The following is a 17861-nucleotide window of genomic DNA, read 5'->3' as shown; positions in this document are numbered from 1 at the left end:
GCTTCCTGCAAGGAGCCTGCATCTCCCTCTACCTATGTCTCTGCCTCTCTCTGTCTCTCACGAATAAATAAAATCTTTAACAACAACAACAACAACAAAAGACTGTCATCAGGAGGCAGATTTCTGCAGGGGTCACTCTGTTCCCCACTTCTTTCTACCAGGAGAGGACTGAGGTGGGTAGGCATCCTTCCTGCAAATCATTACCCCAGGGGATTCTTTATGTTTCCCTCCCAGTCTGAAAGGTCCTCCCCAGACCCAACCACAGGCCTTCCCCAGGACTCTGGGCTGGATTGCTTAGGATGGGGAGGAAGGAGACTGGGTGCACAAAGACATCTAGAAAAAGCAAGTTCTGTGGACTTCCCTCCCCTCCCGCCCCGTTCTCTCCCACAAGTCTCCATTCCCCTGCTTGGCCAAGCCCAGACAGGACTCTATCATGTCTGGGGAGGGAGAGAGTGGTGGGAGTTGCCAACAGCTCCCTTGGCTGTTGGCTGAACTCACCTTCTTCCTTTCCTCCCCTCCCACTCCCAAGACACTCAAGAAGCCAAAGAAAAATGAGGGCAGTATTCCTTCCCACAAGCCCACATCCTCAGGCCTGGATTGGCTCCTGGTCCTGTAGCTACTTGCAAGGCTATTTAACAGTGACGCTCAGGGCCACCTTTCACCCTAGCCCACCGTCCTCTCATTGAAACCTTAAAGTCCCCAGTAGGAAGAGGAGCCTGGGGGCACCTGGGTGGCTCAGTGGTTGTCTGCCTTCAGCTCGGGTTGTGATCCCGGGGTCCTGTGATCGAGTCCCGCATGGAGCTCCTCTCAGGGACCCTGTTTCTTCCTCTGCCTAGGTCTCTGCTTCTGTGTGTCTCTCATGAACAAATAAGATCTTTAAAAAATAATAATATTTCACCACAAAGCTGTTGTGAAATCACTTAAAATGAGACCTAAAAGTAGTCACAGTAGAAGCTTAATAAGTGGTGAGAAAGGTTGAGGTGCGGTGGACAGCTAATGGGCTTGGTGCAGCAGAGCTAGAGGGCTGGGGAGCCTGTTGAGCACTTTTGGGAAAGAACACCCGGATTCCCAGCAAGGAAGCCCAAGTCTTCCAGAAAGGGGGCGGGGGGTGTAGTTTGCTGACTTTTCTAGTGAATTGGCGCTTCTAGCAAAAAACGTCCCCGTTGCTCACTACTCCCAGCTTTGCTCACGCCCACCACCTGCTTGCTATTCACACTAACTCCTCGGAGCAAGATCCAGCAGCACAGCCAGCCACACCCTCCCTCCCCCACCTCTCCAACTCCTTCCTCGGGGCCTCTGCTGGCATCCCCTCCTCCAACCCCACGTCACCCCCAAGCCTTGTAAACAAGGAAATCCCCCCATTTCGCAGTCTTGTGAAACATCCCTGCTTCTTGGGGAGCCGTTCCGCGCCGGACAAAGTCCGAGTGGGGACCTGCGGCTCCTCGGTCTCCCCTCGGGTTGCCTCCCGCCCCGCAGCCTCCTCCGAATCGTCACGGCCTCGCGCGGGCCTTCCGCTCCAAGGGCCCAGACTGACACCTTCACCAGCAGCACAGCGCGCGGCCCCCGCGCCCAGACACGAGGCCGCTGCCCCACCCCCGGCCTCGCCGGCGCCCCCGGCCCGCCCACCGCGCCGCCCGGAACCCTGGGAGATGTAGTTCTCGGCCGCTCTCCGCAGGGGCGCGGCCAGCAGGGTCTGCGAGCCTTCCCCGCGACGCGTCTTCAGACCCACTGACTTCACTATGGGGGAGCCCTAGAGCGTCAGAGGGGCTGGGCAGTGGGCTGGCCGCTGGCGCATAGGGTCCAGCAGGTCTCGTTTGCGCTAGGGCCTTGGACAAGTCCCCTAACTTCTGCAAAAGGCCCCATCTTTGTAGGATTGCCAGGGAGAGCCTGGGCTCAGGACCCGGTAGGTACCAAGTTTCTTTAGTAAAGGGATGCTACTGTTACCCTTCCTGGACTGGCAGAGTTGCCAAAGGCAATCAGCCCCTAGAAGTGGGAGGACCCAGGGCCTGGACATGGGGACCCCCACCCCAAACACCCCCCAAGCCCATATATATTTGGGCAAGCACCTGAGATGCCCCTCCCTGCCGGACCGAGTTCCCCTCATTGCCTCTGGCTATCCACAAACACGCTCTACATTTACTCAGAAATATCTGATATTTATTTCCCAACATTTTGATAATCTTTCTTACAAATTGAATAAACGGAATGAAGGGGAATAAGTGGGACCCCAGGCCTGGCCTTGGTCTCTGGATAAGAGGTGACAGTATGAAAACTTCTCACCCACAACTCTTGGCCTGCTGCCCTAACCTCTCCTACCAACCTTACCTAAGAGTGAGGTGGGGCTTTTTGGAAGATGTGGGGATCCCCCCCCTACAGGGGACTCCGGGCATCCTGTTTCAGGCCCTGAACTGCTTCAGGTTGGGGGCCAGCATGGGTCCGGATATGGTGCCGCCTCCGCCTCTCCTGCCTGCGGGCCAGCTGTCGTAGCTGTTTCCGGAGGGCCCACAGCACCAGGTACACTTCCCGCAGCATCTCAGCCTCCGGGGTCTCCAGAGGGGACCCAGATTTCATCTGGGAGGAAATGGAGGTAGAACTCACAGAGGACTACGGAAGAGAGAGAAGATGAGCACATGTAAATAGCCGGTGGAGAAACCACTGGTGGAACCATTGCCAGGTGAACAGCAAAGGCTGGTCTAGTTCCACCTCCTCCAGTGGGACCTAGCTCAGGCACCTCCTCCTTCAGGAAGCATTCCCAGGCTGCAGTAGGTGTTTGTCTCTGCTCTTTTATTTGCCTCATCATACGGCATGTCATACACTATTTGTTCTGCAGACCTGTTTTCAACATTAAATTTGAACTCCTGAAAGACAGGGAGCATGTCTCACCTATCTTCAACTCCTCACTAGGGTTTCATGGAGATTGTGATAGTATGAAGGACAGGATCGGGGCACTTGGGGGACTCAGCCAGTTAAGCGTCTGCCTTTGACTCAGGTCATGATTTCAAGGGTCCTGGGATCAAGCCCCAAATTGGGTTCCCTGCTCAGGGGGGAGCCTGCTTCTCCCTCTGCCTATGTCTCTGCCTCTCTGTGTGTGTGTCTCTCATGAATAAATAAATAAAATATTTAAAAGAATAATAAAAAATAATAACTAAAATAAAATAAAATGAAGGACAGGATTGGGGTGCCTGGGGGGCTCAGTCAGTTAAGCATTTGCCTTTGGCTCAGGTCATGATCCCGGGGTTCTAAGATCCAGCCCTGTGTGGGGCTCTCTGCTCGGTGGGGAGTCTTTGTCCCTCTCCCTCTGCCACACTCCTATTACTAGTGCTCTCTCTCAAATAAATAAATAAATCTTTTTTAAAAATGAAGGATAGAATGGTCCCCTCGACCTGTCTCCACTTCAGAGGTCCCTTGTCACCCCAGGCCTGTATATCCCACTGCTTCCTAGATATCTCCATGCAAATGTCCCACCAACATCTCAACTCATCTTGCCCCAATGCCCTCAACACATCACTTGCACCCCTAAGTCTGCCGAAAACTCCTTCATTCTCCATCCCAGTGGATGGCTCCAGCCTACTCTGACTCTGCCTCTCCCTCCCCCACTTCACCGTCATTCAGTCAACCGACTTGGGACAAAAATTCTACCTCTTAAATACCCTGCCTCTCCTCTTGTCCTTTTCTGACCTGCCCATCACAGGGTGCCAAGTGAACTTTATTATTAGTGCTATAATACTTCATTCAAGGCCAAGGAAGCTGGTTTGGTAGTGATCGAGACACTTCCCTTTTTAAAATTACATTTCTGACTTTGAGATAATTATAGTCAGATCCAGTAGTGAGAAATACTAGAGTCCCTGTATGCTCTTTTTTTTTTTTTTTTTTTTTTAGATTTTATTTATTTATTCATGAGAGACACACAGAGAGAGAGGCAGAGACACAGGCAGAGGGAGAAGCAGGCTCCATGCAGGGAGCCTGACGTGGGACTCCATCCACCGCTGAGCCAGTATGCCCTCTGCCCCCCAGCCCTCTGCCCCCCAGCCGCCCCAGTATGCTCTTTACCCAATTTCCCCCAGTAGTAAACTTGCAAAACTGTAGTATAGTATCATAGACAGGATACCTGACATCCATACAATCCAGTGATATTCACAACCACCCCCACCCCCACAGCTTATACTCATTTGTGTGCATGTGTGTTACATTCTACCCAATTTTCTCTCACATATGCAGATTCATGTATCCAGCTAACATACTCAATATACAGAATATTCTCATCACCACAAGAATTCCCCATGTTGCCCTTTGATAACCAACCTACCTGGTCCTTGCAACCACTAAACCATGAATCGAGTCTCCATTTCTAGAATTTTGTTATTTGAAGAGTGGTATATAATATAAATAGAATCATACAGTACGTATATATAACCTTTAGGGATTTGTTTTCACTAGGCATAATTCCTGAGACTCATCTAAGTTGTTGGGTATATCAGTAATTTGTTTCTTTTTATGGTCTAGAAGTATTCCACCAGTATGGATACATCACAGTTTAACCATTCCCCCACTGAAGGACATTCAGGGTGGTTTTGGCTCTTACAAATAAAGCTGCTCTGAACATTCATGCAAGGATTTTTGTGTGAACATAAAGTTTCGTTTATCTAGGATAAATGCCCAAGAGTACAACTGCTTGGCATATGATGATTGCATGTTTAATTTTATAAGAAACTACCAAAATGTTTCCAGAGTGGCCACACCACAATTACGAGAGAGGGTAAGCTTTCTAAATTAAAATCTGTGTCACTCCTCCACTCAAATGTCTACAAGGGCTTGCATTGCTCTAAGGGTCAAATCCAAACTCCACAGATGGCCAACCACTCTGCCTTATACAAGCTGGGCCTTGACCTCAGGACTGACCATACCCATCGTATTGGGCCAGCACCCCTCTGACCACAGCCCACTTGCTATTCTGTCTTCATGGAATACTCCCTTCACTCCCTCCTCACCCCACTCCAAGGCAGAGTCAATCCTTCAGGTGTCAGCTTCATCCTCTCTTCTGCTGCGAAGGCTTTCCTTGACTCCAACTCTGGATTAGATGCCCTGCCCCTGAGCTACCACAGACCCCTGACTTCCCATGTTACGCCCCTAAGATACTGAACCTATAATGCCTATGACATTGTCTGTAGATCCCTTAGCCTGGGTAAATCTTGTTCATCATGTATCCTCCATTGCCTATCTCAGTGCCTGAGAGGCATACAATATAAATGTTAACCGACTGGAGGAAAGAATGAGTCACAGGGGATCAGGGAGGGTGGAAGGACCCCTGGGAACCAGAGAAATAGGATGCTGACCTTCCAGGTACACATTTGCCAGCCGCTCTGTAGGGCCGAGCCCATGAGCATGGATACAGACTTTACAGCTGTCCGCGGCAGCTGCAGCAGGGATCGGCCCTCACATCTCTTCTCCACCTCAGCCTTCTCTGTTGATTTGGCCAATGTGAAGGGATCAGCCACCTTGGCGGTCTCCTCTGTCTTGGAGACCTTAGCCCCTTCACAGGGCTCGACCAACTTGAAAGTCTCAACCACCTTGGGGGTCTTCTCCACCTTCAAAGCACTTTTCTGGGAGTCATGGTGTTCCAAGATGGTTGACTTAGCTTTGTGTTTCCAGAAAAAAACCTAAGAACAAGATAGGAAGGAAAGAGACAAAAGGGGGGCATGGTGGTTGATAGAAAGGCAAGCATAGAGGGGAAGGGGCAGTGGATGTCCCCACCTCCTCCCCAGCTGGGTTTCCAGGACCTAGAGGTCACTGACCGGCACCTCCAATCCCAGCAGGTCATGAGGAAGGGCATGCTCTGAAACTCACCCAGCAAGTAATCTTTCGCCAAATCCATCGGAAGAACCTCATTACCACAGCCATTTCTCCCAATAGACGAGCACCAAGTAGGGGGCAGGACAAACATTTGGTACAAAGGGTGGAAGGGAACAGACTGCAGGCCAATGGCCACCACCCGAGGGGTCTCTCAGGAGCTTTTGGTACAACCAAGAAGAAAGAAATAGAGAATCCAGGGGGAAAGCTTTCACCAATGACTCATCCTAAGTCTTTCCTCCCCTCCCTGAGACAGGGAGAGGAGTCAGAGTGGATGAGAACTCAGAGGAAGGCAGAGTTCTAGCCCATTGTGAGAGCCTACCTGGCCCTGACCTCCCCACCAAGGCCCTTTCAGGACCCCGGGAGCCAATCCTTGTGTCCTTAGCCCTCCTACCTCAGGTCCAGGGAAGGGGAACTAATATTTACTGAGCGCCTGGTACTCACTGGCCATTTCCCACGTATGATGTCATGTAATCATCATCATCACAGCCCTCTGGTAGGTATTGTACCCATGAGGAAGCAGAGATATGGAAAACGCAAAGAACCTGCCCAAGGTCGTAAATCTAGGGAGCTTTGGGGCAGGAAGTCCAACCTGGGTCAGCCTCTAGCCTCCCACTCTCTGGGTCTGAGGCCAGGATGCTCCCAGGCGGAGGCTGCTGCCTTCCCCCAACCCTTCCCCACTAGATGGGGTCCTTCTCTCTACCTGCCTCTGCTGCCTGGGACAGAAGCCCAGGCACGGCTGTCAGGGAGGGGCCGCTCACCCACAGCCAGCTGAGGGTGGAAGCCACGGAGGCCAGCCAGGCCTGGCGAGGGCACCGTGTGCCCGGGGAGCCTGGCCCACACCCAGAGCTGAGACAAGGAGCCCATTCAGGACCCCCCAGCCCCGCCCCCCCCAGCCTCCACCGGGATCCATCCCGCAGAGGGGACACACTGGGAAGCTGAGGGTGGATCCTGCACAATCACCAAAGGCCTCATTGTTTCCCTGCCTGCCCCCCCCCCCCAGCACGTGGGCTGACGCCCCTCTCCCTCCCTCCGCCTTGCCTGCCTACCCCTTCCCAGGACCTGGGCTGCTGGCTCCCTTTGGATCCTTGGTGCACCCCCCACCCCCCACAAATCTTTAGACTACTCTGAGCCACATTCAACCTCCCCAGTCTGGACAAGATCTCCAAGGGAACCCACAGTTTCAGTCTTTCCCCAAGTGGAAAAGCCACTGCAGGCCCCATCTGGACACAAGCAACAAGATGCCAACCTCCAGATTCAAGTTTCTTCAGATTTTTTAATTATAATTATTATTTTAATAACAACCTGAATCCCAGAACTTGCAGACTGTCCATACTCCCTCCCTTGGGCAGAGGAGAATGGGTACTTTGAGGGAACAAGGTGGGGATGGGGTGTCCGCCCGGGAGACTCCAACTCGCCCAGACATCTACTGCCAGGGTTCCCAGAACACTGACACCTCGGGAGTGGGGAGGAGGGCTCTATCTAACACCCTATCCCGAAGCCCTCCCTCCTCCTTCAAGGCCTGGGGATGCCGCTGCCCAGTCCCTGGGCATTAGGGGGAGACTGAGGAAGAGTGGGGGGACAGGCCGATTCTGAGCCTTCAACTCCCATCCCCAGGGATCCGGAGGCATTAAAGCTGCATAGGAAGTGGGGGTGGGCAGCTGGCACAAGGCCTGGTAGCTGTGGCAGCCCCCAAAGGCACATTGTGAGGGAAGGGAGGCTCAGACGGAGGGCCCATTGGGCGCAGAGGGCCCCAGCCGTGGGACTCCCGAGGAGGGCAGCTGGGCCAGCTGCTCAGGGCTGGCCAGGGCACGCAGCAGTCCATTCTCCTGCTCCAGCGCGGCATTCCGCTCGGCCAGGTCTCGGATCTGCTCCTTCAGCACCTCCACCTCCTCCCGGACCGCAAACATGAGGTGGGACTTCACCAAGTCCTGGGAGCCCAGGGACAGACAAAGAGTCAGGGGTCCTAGACCTCCCCAACCTCATCCCTGCCCAGTGCCTTGAGGGCTTAGGTATGAGAGATGCCCCTGCCCCCAAATGATGAAGTACCACTGGAGAAGCAGCAAAGCAGGGATGAGGTGGTGGTGGTGGGGTGGCGGGAGGCACGATGTGCAAGGATGCCGCAAAGAGACAAGATCAGGGCTTGAAGACAGAGATGGGGGCAGGCCAGGGGCCAAGGGAAATCAGGAGTTCCAGTGGAGACAAGAGGGTGTGAGAACCCAAGGGAACCCAGCTGGGAGTAGGCTGAGGGGCTAGGAGTCCGAATTCCCTAATGAGGACAACAGGGGTGGGGCAGCAGGACGTGAGCCAGAACCTCCTGGGACCAAGATGGCTTCTCTTACCATGGCTTGTTCGATCTTGTTGTCAATGCCAACCAGGCTTCCGGAGCCGCTGGAGAGACACAGGGAGTTGAGAGGTGAGGAGGAAGAGTAGGTGCCAAGCCAGGTGTCTGGACACCCCAGCCGGCTGCCTTCCAGGTGCTTCTCAGAGCAGGCTCTGGCCTCCTCCACAAGCCCCGTTCACTGTAGCCTCCCGCCCACACCCCTGCCTGTACCTGTGACAGTAGAGAATCAGGGAGAGGAGGGTTTTGTCCATCCCCTGGCGGGGTGAGGGCAGCTGCCCAGGCACCCCCAGGCCCCGGTGGGGTGGGGGTGCAGATGCCCCCCGGATGGGGGATGCTCCCCGAGGGGAGCAAGGAGAGGAGACACAGCCCCTTTTTCGGGGAGGCCCTGGAACCATCCCCACCATGCGCGTCTCATAAGATGACACCAGGGACTTGACAGAGATGCCTAGCTGGGCCATCCCCAAGGGAAAGGGCTTTAGGCTGTATCAGAAGGGCTGCCTGGGGGGCTCAGAGCCCCCCGGGGCAGAACAGGGTCTAGCTGGTGCCAGGCAGGCAGAGAGGAGACAGTGCCTAGGGGGTGCTGGTCTGAAAGATATACACCGCCCCCCACGGCAAAGCCTGGCTGCGATTGGCTCCTCAGGGACACGGGGACCCCCTCCCACTGACTCCATGGTGGGCGGGAATTCCCAGACATGGTCAGTGCCAGTGTCCCCTTCTTACCCTGGCACCAGTCCCAGAGCAGAGGGAAGGCGGCAGGCTGAAGGAAGTCAGCTGGTGGGCTGGGTCAGGGGAGGGGCATGAAGGGTGAGGGACAGCCTGGCCTTGGGAGACCTACCCCCACCTCACCCAGTTCTGTCCCCTATGGGCTAATACTGTCCTCCCTCACGCCCTCAGCTCCACTAGGCTGGGATGGCGGGCATTTCTGATATACTTGTCATCTTCCTTGGACTGTAAGCACCCAACCCCCACTCCCATCCCAGATGCACAAAGCCCACATCATGGGTGACCCCAGGGGCGTGGGCAGAGAGCATCTCCCACCTCCCACAGTGAGGAAGAAGAGAAGTGGAAAGATTACCAAAGCAACGAAAACAGCCCCAAAAGACAAGAACAGCCTATGGATCTGGAACCTGGGTCTTGAGTCTCAGGTCTTGGAGGGACCAGAGGCCTTTGAGGAGAGGTGAGAAGCAGGAATCTAATTCCCAATTTAGAGCAGGGGCTTTGAAGACCCTTGAGAGCAAATGAAAGGGGAGAGCCGGTCTGGCTGCAGTTTGCTAAATGGCCAGCAGAGGTCGACTCAGGCCTGGCTGAACGGTTCCCAGGGCCAGCCTCTGGATACCGCCAGCGTGTCCTGCCTGCCTGAGGCTGAGGGCCTGCTGCACAAGCCTTTCTACCTTCTATCCCCCAAGACTCCCTCTTGTTACCACCCAGGTCTCAGGCTCCTGCTTCATCCCAGGGCTCACGACCCACCCCTGTCCTGCTTCTCCCTCAGCCACCTCAGCCCTAGGGCCAGCTCCACACCCAGGCTCCCCTCAAGACTGCAGGATCCATCCTGTCCTCAAGCCCCCAGCTCTGTCCCTCCCAGAGTGAGGCAGTCTCCACATGCTGCACCCCTGTTCTCTGGTGCTCCCCTATCAAGCCCTTTCTCCTGATTGCCAGCTCATACTCACTATCCTGTGGGGGGAATTAGCCCTCAATTCAAGGTGACCCTTGGGTGAGGCCCTGCAGCCAGGAAGGCAGCACGAGGGAGCTGGGATTTTTCCATTTCCTGTCCAAGCTCTGGGTGCAGAAGGCGCTGACAAGTGGAGTAACCAAGGGGGTGACTGGCCCTGAGAGAACGGTACACTGTAGGGTGAGGAAAGGACACTGGGATTCTCAGGTTTGGGGTGGGGAATAGGACAAATTTAAGAGTGGAGGGTGAGCTAGCCAGCTGGAGTGCCAGGGAGGTTTTCAAGCTATTTTGATCTGAGACACTTGGGTAAAGCCTGGGCAACCATAGGACACATACCCCCTCCCCACCCACCCACCCCCACCCTATACACACAGACAGAGACCAAAGAGGGGAAGATTCACAGGAATAGGAACACTGGCCTTGCTTGGCAGACACCCAGGTAAAGATGCCAAGTAAGTTGTTCTTGCCAGAAATAAAGAAATAATACAACAATAAACATTTGTTGGCTGATAGATGACTATCTCCTGTTTGTCCAGTGCTGGTGAGTTTTTGACAGCACTTTCCACTGTCACATTCTAACGTTAACACTTCAAGGGACCAGGACTCCAGCTGGCAACTCAAACCCTCCCTTTGAGAGCCTCTCCACCCCCACCCCACCCTCACCCCAAGTAAGTAAAAAGCAGGTGCTGTGCTGGAATTCCCAGGGCAGAGTCAGGACCCTGAAGCTTGGAGTTGGCTGGGTGGGATCAGCTCCCCCCACAAGCCCAGAGGCAACTGTGTGAATAAGAACAGGATGCCCCCTCCTTCAAGACACTTATTGCCATCTTGGGGAAAATTGTCATGACTTCAAGTGTTGGTGATAATGACTTCAAATGTGAATGGTGCCCCCTGGGGTTAGGCATGCATGATAGGCACAGCTGAGGACTGGCCCTGCAGGACTCTTGGGTCTTGGAACAAGGATAGCTCTAGAGGCCGGTCTTCCTTTTTGAAGGTCAGATGAAACTGCCTCAAAATGAGGATCCACCTGGGAGAGGTGGAAAGGTTCTAATCCTGGGGACAAGGGCCAGCCCTGCTCTGAGGAGCCCGTAGGGGATGGGCCTGAGGCCAAAGAAGTGGCATCCGGCTGCCCTCTCTATACTACTCCCTCCCGGATCTGTGGTGTCTTTGGGGTGGGGCTAGGCCAGAGTGTGGGGGTGGGGGGGAGGGAGGGGTGGCTCCTTGCCCAGCTTAGGAGAGCTGTCCCTGCCCCTGTCCTGGAGAGAAAGGGCATCCTAGAAATGATTGCCTCCTCCTTGATTCTTGGGACACAGGCATCCCAGTAAGAGAATGGAGAATGTGGCTTTGGGGTCAGACCCAGGTTCTGAATGCTATCCTGGTATCTACTAGCTCGGTGACCTTGGGCAAGTTCCTAAAACCTTCCTCCTCTGACTTGCATTCAGCTTCTTCATCTGGAAAGTGGGGATCATGAGGTTGCTTCAGTGAGATAAAAGGTAGCACCCGACCCAAAGGAGAAGCACTGGATAAATAAATGTACCTTTTCTTTCCCAAGTCTCTGGGATTCATTCCTTATAATGCCTGGATCCCCAAGGCTGGCCATCTACCCACCCATCCATTCGTCCATCCATCCACTTATTCAAGTACCTCCTGACTGCCAGGCCCTGTTGGAAACATGAAGGCTCTTGACACCCAAAAGCACGTGTGCATTCACCATTCACCAGGCACCCTCTGTTCTCTGAACCCCAGAATCTGAGATTAGCAGGCATCCCCAATTCCCCATCTGGGATCCAGGCACTTAATCCCCAGCCCACTTTCCCTCTTGAAAGGGAGGTTCCAGGCTACTCAGACCCTGTTCTTGCACCAGCTCTGGGCACACCAGAGAGATGAGGTGGGAGCTACAATGCCTCATTCCAGGGGACCAAGGGGGTGGCCCAATCCAATCCTACCTACCTGCCCAGTAGGGTGGGGCAAGAGAGGGGCTGGGCCAGGCTGGAGCCCCAGAGGCTCAGAGTGGAGCAGGATAAAGTGGAGGCTGGGTGCCTGACCGGTCAGACTGGGGTGTGGGGAGGGGGTGGAACAGAGGGAGGGAGGGAGGGGACAAGCCAAAAGAATAGAGTTGAGGAGGCTCCTGGAGGGCAGAGCCCTCTCAGAAGCAGCAGGAGGTTGGGCTCTGAAATCAACAGGGGTGGGGAGGGATAGGGAGCCCTCCTGCCAGGGAACCTCCCAAGTGGGAGGGAGTAGGGGTGGGAAGCGCTGAGAATAGCAGCAGTGGGGGCAGGTGACTGGCTGGGCCCTGGCCAACCTCACACCTCGCACATTCCTGAGAGCTGGGAGCCCAGCGGCGGCCCTGCCCTGCCCCACTGTGTCCCTCATTCTCCACCAGCCGCCACCAGGGCCCTGGCCCTCCATCCCACCCCACGGCCCCGCCAACCCTTCTCCTTCCTCTCCCCAAGGCCACAAGCCCTTTCCCTTGGTGAGACTCACTCCCTCATTCTGGGAGGGGCAAGGGGAGGGGATCGCAACACGCGAGGGGAGGAGGGGAAGGAGAGACTCCCTTCAGGACAAGGTCCCCCCCAACACCCACAAAACTCAGGGCTAAGCCCCGCCCTTTATTTTCCTTCCAAACAGGAAGTCCCTCCCCCAGGCCTCCAACAGGAAGTCCCACTCCTCCCTCCAAAATAAAAGTGGTGACTCCCCAGCCCTTCTATCAGGACCCGGCCAGAAGGGAGCAGCCGCCCTATCAGACTCGCAATTTCGTTCCTCCCTTTTCGGCTCGCTGACATTCCTATGTTGAAACCTGGCCCTCGAAACAGGAAGTTCTGCCCACCGTTGCCTCCAAACTGAGCAGACGGTCTTCCCTGAAGGACAAAGCCCGTTAGATGGTGCTCTCCTGCGTCCCCCCTGCGTCCCCCCTGCGTCCCAGAGCCCAGTGCTCCAGGGTCCCAGAGCCCAGTGCTCCAGGCGCTCCCCCGGGCTCGGGCTCGGGCTCGGGCTCGGGCCTCCTGGTCTCCCTCGCGCAGGGGGCAGAACCTCAGGCACCACGAGGTCCTAGGATCCTAAAGTAGTGCGCATGGTCTCTAGGGATGTTACTTCACACAAAGGCAGGAGTGCCATTGCCCTCTGCAGGGAGAGGGAGGTAGGAACGAGAGGAGACCCACTCTCTATTCTCTCCAGAGCATTTGCCAGTAAATTCTTCGGGTTGGCCAAATGATCGCTAAATCTGCAAGAGCTCTGGAATTTGACAACAATGACTCCCTTCAAAGTCTTAAAAAAAAAAAAAAAAAAAAAAGTCTATGATTTGACAATCCTAAGCCAGGGAGTCCCACCCAGCCCTCTCCACAGAGAGGGAGTGGGTCCCAAATCAACTTTGCCCAGTGGTTGTGCCAACACCAGGGTTTTCTGTTGAAGAGGCCCTCTCCCAAGCTTAACTTAGGGGAAGGACACCTACCAGGCACTTTCAGGCGGCCATCCCAGGTGCTGGGCGGGGGGACCCAGAGCCCACCTACCTATCATCATCGCTGTCCAGGTGGCCACTGATGGCCAGCATGGAGCGGGCCAGGCTTAGGCTCTGGGCTGCTGCTGCTCCAAAGGGGTCTGGAGACTTGTGAACCAGACTGGCATCGGGGAACAAGTAGAGGGCTGGGGAGCCAGGGCGAGAGTCGAGTGGGGGCACCTGGAGGCAGAGAGGTAGGAACCATCACATCCAGTGCAAGAAAAGAACCAGCCACCTTGCAACCTGCCTAGTAGTCAGCCTCCTCATCTCTCCCCATGTATCTCTGCTCTCTTTGAGGACCCAGGGGTCCTGCCCCCAGGGCCCTTTCTTCCCTGGGTCTAGTGGAGGCAACTAGGCAGGTATCAGAGTAAAGGAAACAATGTCCATCCTGAGGACTGGGTGAGCAGCTTCCAGAAAGTGGTTCGTGGTGTATCAGAGTACCAGAAAGGGGCTCTGGTCTGTACTCTAGCACTCTTCTACCAGCTGAACCAGGACCCCCAATCAGAGGCTAGGCAGAAAGTGTCTGCCTTCTGTCACCTGACTTTTTAAAAGCCACTTGAATATCACTTCCTCAGAGAGGCATTTCCCCATCATTCGACTAGTGAATTCCACTGAACTGTTCTATTTTATTTTTAGAGCACTGAATAGTATCTGAAATTAAAGTATTTTTGCCTCCCTGCTGTTAGAAGGTAAGCTCCAGAGGGCAGAGCTTATAGTTTGTTCAATAGCTATTTGTAGAATGAATGAATCCTCAGAAGCCGGTCCTCCTCCCACCCCACTCTATCCATTCTAGCCTCTTCTCTCAAACTTCTCAGATTCAGGTGAAGTTCTGCTCCTGCGCTGGGCCCTGGGGCAGGGAGGGTGGTTGGATTGCGGAGATGGGGGGAGGCGGAGCCCGGGCACAGACCCACACAGCCCAACAGGCACTGGGGGTGGCTGCAAAAGGGCGGGGGCCACAGGAACAAGCCGCCTCTGTGAGGCCCCAGGAGGCCCCTGCTTCTCGGAAAAGCCAAGAACAGAGAGTCCAGAGCGGTTAGAGGGCCGGAGCAGAGGAAGGGGGCCCAGGTGGTGTCCCCCCAGCCTTCCTCTCAGCCTCACTCTTGAGAGGGAAGAGGCATGGGGGAGTGTGGAACGGAGCCAGACTTCGGGGCCAGGAAAAAGCAGCACAGATGCATGCACACAGGGAGGGATCGGGATGTGGGAGAAAGGAAAGGGTTCTGAGGGCACTGAGGACAGAGGGGCAGGGTCTGCAGGCCCAAGGGAAGCTCAGACAGGGCTTAAGGACACAGAGAGACTGGAGCAAAGGGGGCTTGCTCTGGAAGAGCAAGAGAACAGGGACTAGAAAAGGAAAGAGCATCTTCTCCCCTGGGGTAGGAATTTAATGAAAGCTCCAGAAAAGTAGGGGGCGCAGCATGAGATATGTGAGTTTGAGGCCAGGAGGGGGTGGGGGGAGCCGGTCCTGACCGGTCCTGACAGGGCCCAGACATCCAGTCCCAGGTTATTTTTATACTGTGGTTTGTGCCCAAGGCCAGGAAGGGGGAAAAGTTCTCATCCTCACACTCCCTGCCCTCGCTCCTGAAGTCCAAGGTGTTATTTTCTCCTTCAGGACAGACACATCCATCCCCCACATCCCTGGCGGCCCACCCTCACCCCAGGGACCCAGGCATCCTGCCCCCCAGCCCAGACTTGTTCCTCTTTTGGAGACAGGAAGCAGAAAGACCAGAGGATTTAACTCTTTCTCCACTGCTTCCTGCCTCTCTCCCACTCCCTGGTGGCCACCCCCAGTTATCAATCATGGAGAGGCCTAGATGCAGGGGAGCGGAGACAGGGGCCTGAGGGCAGAAAGGACACACCGCCAAGCCCTCCATCCCACCTAGTTCATCACGTCCTTGGAGAAATTTGACTTGGGACAAAGCTGCAGATGGGGCTGGGATGAGTGGCTAATAAGAAGACAGACCGTCACCTTTGGAATGGTGCGTGGTGCGGCCAGGGAGACTTTCTTTTTACCCCTCCCCACCAACCTGGACAGCTCCTCTCCCAGAGGCCCAAGCACCTACCCCCATCTGGGACCTCCATCCCCCATGCCTGAAGCCAGAAGGGGTGAAACCAAGACAGAAGGTGAGGGCCAAAGTGTGAAGCCAACATCTCTGTGATGGCGAGACAGCACTAAGCTATAAGGAAACAGAGATGGAGGCCAAAGGTAACAAAGGCTGAAGAGAAAGAAAGAAGGTGCAGGATATAGGGGAAGAGGGAGCCTGAGAAAGAAAACAAGGCTGCATGAAGAGGAGGATGGACTACTTCCCAGGAAGAGGGCAAGAAGAGAAAAGAGGGACAGACACGTGTTGTTGGAATGGGGAGAGGGTGGTAAGGAGGTGGAGGCAGGGAGGCCCAAGCTGGAGGTTAGGCCCAGGCCCAGATGAACAAGCACCACCCCTCAGGTGTCTCCCTGACCCCAGAACCCAGCTCTTACCTGCCCCATCTCCTCTGGAGCAACCAACTCCATCCTCAGCCGCAGGGCTCCATCCTTTGATCGGGATAGTGGAGGGGTCCCTGTTGCTGAGCCCCCAGCCTCCACTTCCACCCTCAGGGAGGGCAGGGGCGTGGCAGCCCGGGAGGGGCCGGCGCTATCCCCTGTCCTGGGCTCTGGGGGACGCTGCTGGGGTGGGGAGGCTGACAGAGGGGGTGTCTCCACCTTGGCTTTACCAGGTACTGCCAGCTGGCCCAGCCCCCGGGTTAAGGAGCGGGCCTGAGGTCCAGGGGAGGTAGGGGGCGGCCGGAGCCAGGAGGTGGGGCCCTGAGACAGGCCTGGCTGCGGGGTTGGGGCACCCAGGCCCAAGCTGGCCAGCTCCAACCTGGAATCCAAAGATCGGCCCCCAGTGCCCCCCGAGGCCCCTCGAACTCCTTCCAGGAGCCGGCTGAAGCCAGGGGTCTCCAGGTCTCTCTCGTAAACATCCACACACGTCCAACGGCCTCGACGATAAGGCTCTCCCAGGCCATGGGGCAGCTTTACCACCCGGAAACGGGAGGCGGGGGCCCCAGGTGGTGGGGAGCCGTTCCGGGGGGTGCTTTTGCCCCCTGGCTCGGGGCTGGGCTCCCCGTTAGGCAGACGGGGTGGGGGCGCGGTGGGGCCCGGCAGGGCAGGGGGCTCTGAAGACCCTGGGCTCCCTGGGCCCTCATAGTCCGTGGTGACGCTGGTGATTTGAAAACTACTCTTCTTCTTGCCCCCACTCATGGTCCCTGGGGCTCAGGACTCGGCCAAGGTGGGCAGGGGGTGCAGCTGGGGCTCCTCCAGGGGCTCAGGCACCCCTGGAACAGGGGGGCCACATGGCGGGGGCATCAGGGCCCCTGGGGACATCTGGGTCCGACATGGCAGGAGGGCTTTGCAGGAACTGGGGGTACTTGGCTGGTAAAGGGAGCACAGGGCAGGGGAGGTGGCAGGAGGTGGGGGCAGGGGCAGGGGCAGGTTTTTCCTGCCCCTGGCGCTGCCCAACTCCAGAGCTGAGTTTGCAAACTGGAAAGAGAGAGAGAGAGAGAGAGAGAGAGTGTGTGTGTGTGTGTGTGTGTGTGTGAGAAAGCAGTGGGCAGGCCACCTCTGGGGCTTCCTCTCTGGGGAGCAGGATGGGGGAGGAAGGGGAAACCACCAGAGACCCAGAGACAAAGAGACTGGCAGAGACGATTGAGACCAGGAGATCCCAGCGGTCCCACAGAGTAGGAAGGGGCGGCCCAGACCAAAGTTGGGCATTTCTTGCCTGGGATTCAGACTCACAGGACCGAGTCGCCCGACAGCAGGAGGGGGCTCCAGGGCCTTGGACGAGCAGGGGTGAAGCAGCTCCTCGGTCGGCCCCGCCGCCGGGAGGCCTCTGCCGAGTGTCCAGGCTGCCCGCACCCCAGCTCCCCGATCCCGGGCAGGCCCTGCCCCGCTGCCCCAGCGCCCCGCCCAGCCAGCCCAGAGCCCTACCTCTCGGCCTCGGCCACCGAGCTGGGCCGGGGGTCCCGGAGCCTACGATGTCGGGCTGTCCTTCCCGCGGGGGGCGCGGCGGCGATCAGGGGCTGTCCGCTTCTCTTCGGGGGCCGCACTTCGCCCCGCAAGGCATCTTCGTAAAAAGTTTGCTCGCCAGAAAAGAAGGGACCCCCGCCTCCTTGGTGGAGCCCAGGCGCGGCCTCCGAAGCCCCAAGGGTCCCGGGACTGGTGAGGGAAGAGGCGGCTCTGCCCCCACCCCGATCGTCCAGGTGGAGCCGCCTAGGTGGCTGGGGCGAGCAGGTCTCTCAAATCTCCTCCGCGTGGAACCGCTGGGTCTCTCTCCGCTCCTCGGCTCTTCTCTCCGGTCTCTCTGCCTTTCTCTTTCTGGGCTGTTGACAACCCCCACACCAGGAAGTCCTGCCTCCTCGGGCCTGCTGACTGCTCCTCTCCTCCTCCTCCTTCCCCTCTTCCTCCCCTTCCTCCGCCCTCTCTGCCTCCTGGGGCTCCCGGCCAGCTGGCCCGGGGCCAGGCCTGCCACCACCTCTGCTGC

At 56.5% G+C, this 17861-nt stretch overlaps 2 protein-coding genes and 1 long non-coding RNA gene across 3 annotated transcripts; 1 reads left to right on the top strand and 2 right to left on the bottom strand.

Annotated features, from left to right (window-relative positions):
- Positions 1-2135: 2135 nt before the first annotated feature.
- Positions 2136-5976, bottom strand: SPACDR (sperm acrosome developmental regulator). Its single transcript, XM_025426027.3, has 3 exons — positions 5845-5976; positions 5334-5657; positions 2136-2604 (listed from the first exon to the last, which is right to left on the bottom strand). Exons 1-3 carry the CDS (start codon positions 5896-5898, stop codon positions 2371-2373), a joined length of 612 nt encoding a protein of 203 aa, XP_025281812.1. The 5' UTR covers positions 5899-5976; the 3' UTR covers positions 2136-2370.
- A 230-nt stretch (positions 5977-6206) lies between these two features.
- On the top strand, positions 6207-7151 carry LOC112646242 (uncharacterized). Its single transcript, XR_003127527.3, has 2 exons — positions 6207-6343; positions 6907-7151. It is a non-coding gene; the product is annotated as an uncharacterized LOC112646242 (long non-coding RNA).
- Positions 7104-17800, bottom strand: TSC22D4 (TSC22 domain family member 4). Its single transcript, XM_025426026.3, has 5 exons — positions 17309-17800; positions 15821-16861; positions 13364-13530; positions 8190-8238; positions 7104-7778 (listed from the first exon to the last, which is right to left on the bottom strand). The coding sequence occupies exons 2-5, from the start codon at positions 16580-16582 to the stop codon at positions 7569-7571; spliced, it is 1188 nt and encodes a 395-aa protein (XP_025281811.1). The 5' UTR covers positions 16583-16861; positions 17309-17800; the 3' UTR covers positions 7104-7568.
- Positions 17801-17861: the final 61 nt, after the last annotated feature.

Source organism: Canis lupus, chromosome 6, assembly GCF_003254725.2.
Source record: "Canis lupus dingo isolate Sandy chromosome 6, ASM325472v2, whole genome shotgun sequence".
Taxonomy (NCBI): domain Eukaryota; kingdom Metazoa; phylum Chordata; class Mammalia; order Carnivora; family Canidae; genus Canis; species Canis lupus.
This window is presented reverse-complemented; position numbering and strand designations above follow the sequence as displayed.